The sequence below is a fragment of the Quercus suber genome, unplaced genomic scaffold (assembly GCF_002906115.3).
Source record: "Quercus suber isolate HL8 unplaced genomic scaffold, Cork oak 2.0 scaffold_702, whole genome shotgun sequence".
Classification (NCBI taxonomy): Eukaryota; Viridiplantae; Streptophyta; class Magnoliopsida; order Fagales; family Fagaceae; genus Quercus; species Quercus suber.
In genome coordinates, this window is record NW_027070143.1 from 100,900 (window position 1) to 102,666 (window position 1,767).

At 36.5% G+C, this 1,767-nt stretch overlaps 1 protein-coding gene across 1 annotated transcript in view; it reads right to left on the reverse strand.

Annotated features, from left to right (window-relative positions):
- Positions 1-338: 338 nt before the first annotated feature.
- Positions 339-1,767, reverse strand: part of LOC112028722 (cytochrome P450 CYP749A22) — a 2,588-nt gene continuing 1,159 nt past the window's right edge. The window contains 3 exon segments of the mRNA XM_065766397.1: positions 339-880; positions 982-1,360; positions 1,456-1,688. Coding sequence (XP_065622469.1) covers positions 452-880; positions 982-1,360; positions 1,456-1,688 — 1,041 coding nt within the window. The 3' untranslated portion in view covers positions 339-451.

Here is a 1,767-nt window from a genome sequence, read left to right on the forward strand (position 1 = left end):
TAGAAAGCATGGGGGTCTGTACATTTTACAGCAAACCAAGTCTAAACAGCTTTCTTCTATTGGCAAATTGACCGTCTAATCAAGATCAAGAAAGGATCAAATTTAATTAGAATTAAGCACACAAAAGGCAACAGTTATGACCAAATGGTTCAGTTCATATCATATCTTGAGGTATTTGGAAGCCCCCCCTATGCTTTTAACTTAAACCAACTAATGATCAACATGTTAATCCGCAAATTGGTCACCCTGGACTTCGATGTTTTTATTAATTTTAGTAGTACGATGTTCATTCACTTTTTGTGTAACTCATCAGTTTTCACTTACTCTTCCAAGCAACCAAATTAAAAGCTCAGCAACAGCTAGAATAATAAAAACAAATGTTACACATACGAAAGCATTGATGTATGGATGTTCTGTGCACAAGTGCACAAATTATTGCCAGTTCTAGTCTTCACAGTGAGTGTAGCAGCACTTGAAGTCCATGTTGCGGGCGAAGGGTAAGAAGCTGAAATGGTGAGTGCACATAGGCTGGGGATAGGGTGAAGGCATAGCGTTGTAGAATCATAGAAAGAGCAATCTTTGTTTCAGTGGTAGCAAAGTTAAAGCCCACACAGTTTCGGGGTCCCATTCCAAATGGCAAAAAAGCAGCTATGTTGTTGTTAGTAGCTTTGGACACACCTTCTGAGAATCTCTCTGGTTTGAAAAGATGCACATCCTCTCCCCATACTTGAGGGTCATGATGAACCGCAATATTTGAGATGATCAACACCAGTTCAGCTGGAAGAGTAAGCTTCCCAAGTCTAGTTTTCCTTTCAACTTTTCTTACTATTGAAAGTATAGGTGGATATAACCTTAAAGACTCATTGATGATCATGCCCATCTGCAAGGGAAAAAATGTCAAAAATTTAGAATTTGCAATTGAGCTGGATATGTGGTATGTTATTTACATAAGTAATTAATTTGAGTTTGAGATGTTCTTACAGTCTTGAGCTTTGTGATACCATCTGGATTTGGATTTTGATGGCCAAAAAAATTGAGAACCTCCTTTCTTGCTTCCTCTTGCCAATCAGTGTGGATCGCTAGAAGCAATACAGTCCACGCTAGCAAAGAATTAGTGGTTTCTTGTCCAGCAAAGTAAAATGTCTTGCACTCATCCACTAGATCTTGTATTGAAATCTTTGGGCTAGAATTGGCATCATGATAAGCCTTTACAAGTAATTGAAGAAAATCATTCCCAAAGCTGCCAACCTCTTCAGTCATTACCTTCTCTTCTTTTTTCTTAATTATCTCTAATATAGAGTTGAATATTTCATTTTCAAGCTGCTCTGATTCAATTTCATCGCTGGTTTTATAAAATTTACTGTAAAAATAGACAAGAAATCAATTCACTAAGAATATAAAGTGGGGAGTAGTTCTTTGTTTCTCAATTGTTGGTTTAACGTAAAAGTGCTTTACCTGATGCCAGGAAACTTGAGTTTATAAGTATTTCTGGACGTTAACAAAGTCAATTTCATCAACATCTGAAAAATGTTCTCCCCTTCCAAGTAACTGCTCCCAAAAGCTGTCCTAGAAATCAGTTCTGATGTCAATAGCCTAAATTCTTCAAATACCTCAATCTCTTTGCCTTCATGATGTTTCCACCTTTCTAGCATCACCTCCACACTAGTGATCATTGCTGGAATCATATTCTATATACAAAAGTGATCACTGCTGTTACAATTCAGACTAATTTCTAGGATTTTATATCTTTTTTTTTTTTTTTTTTTT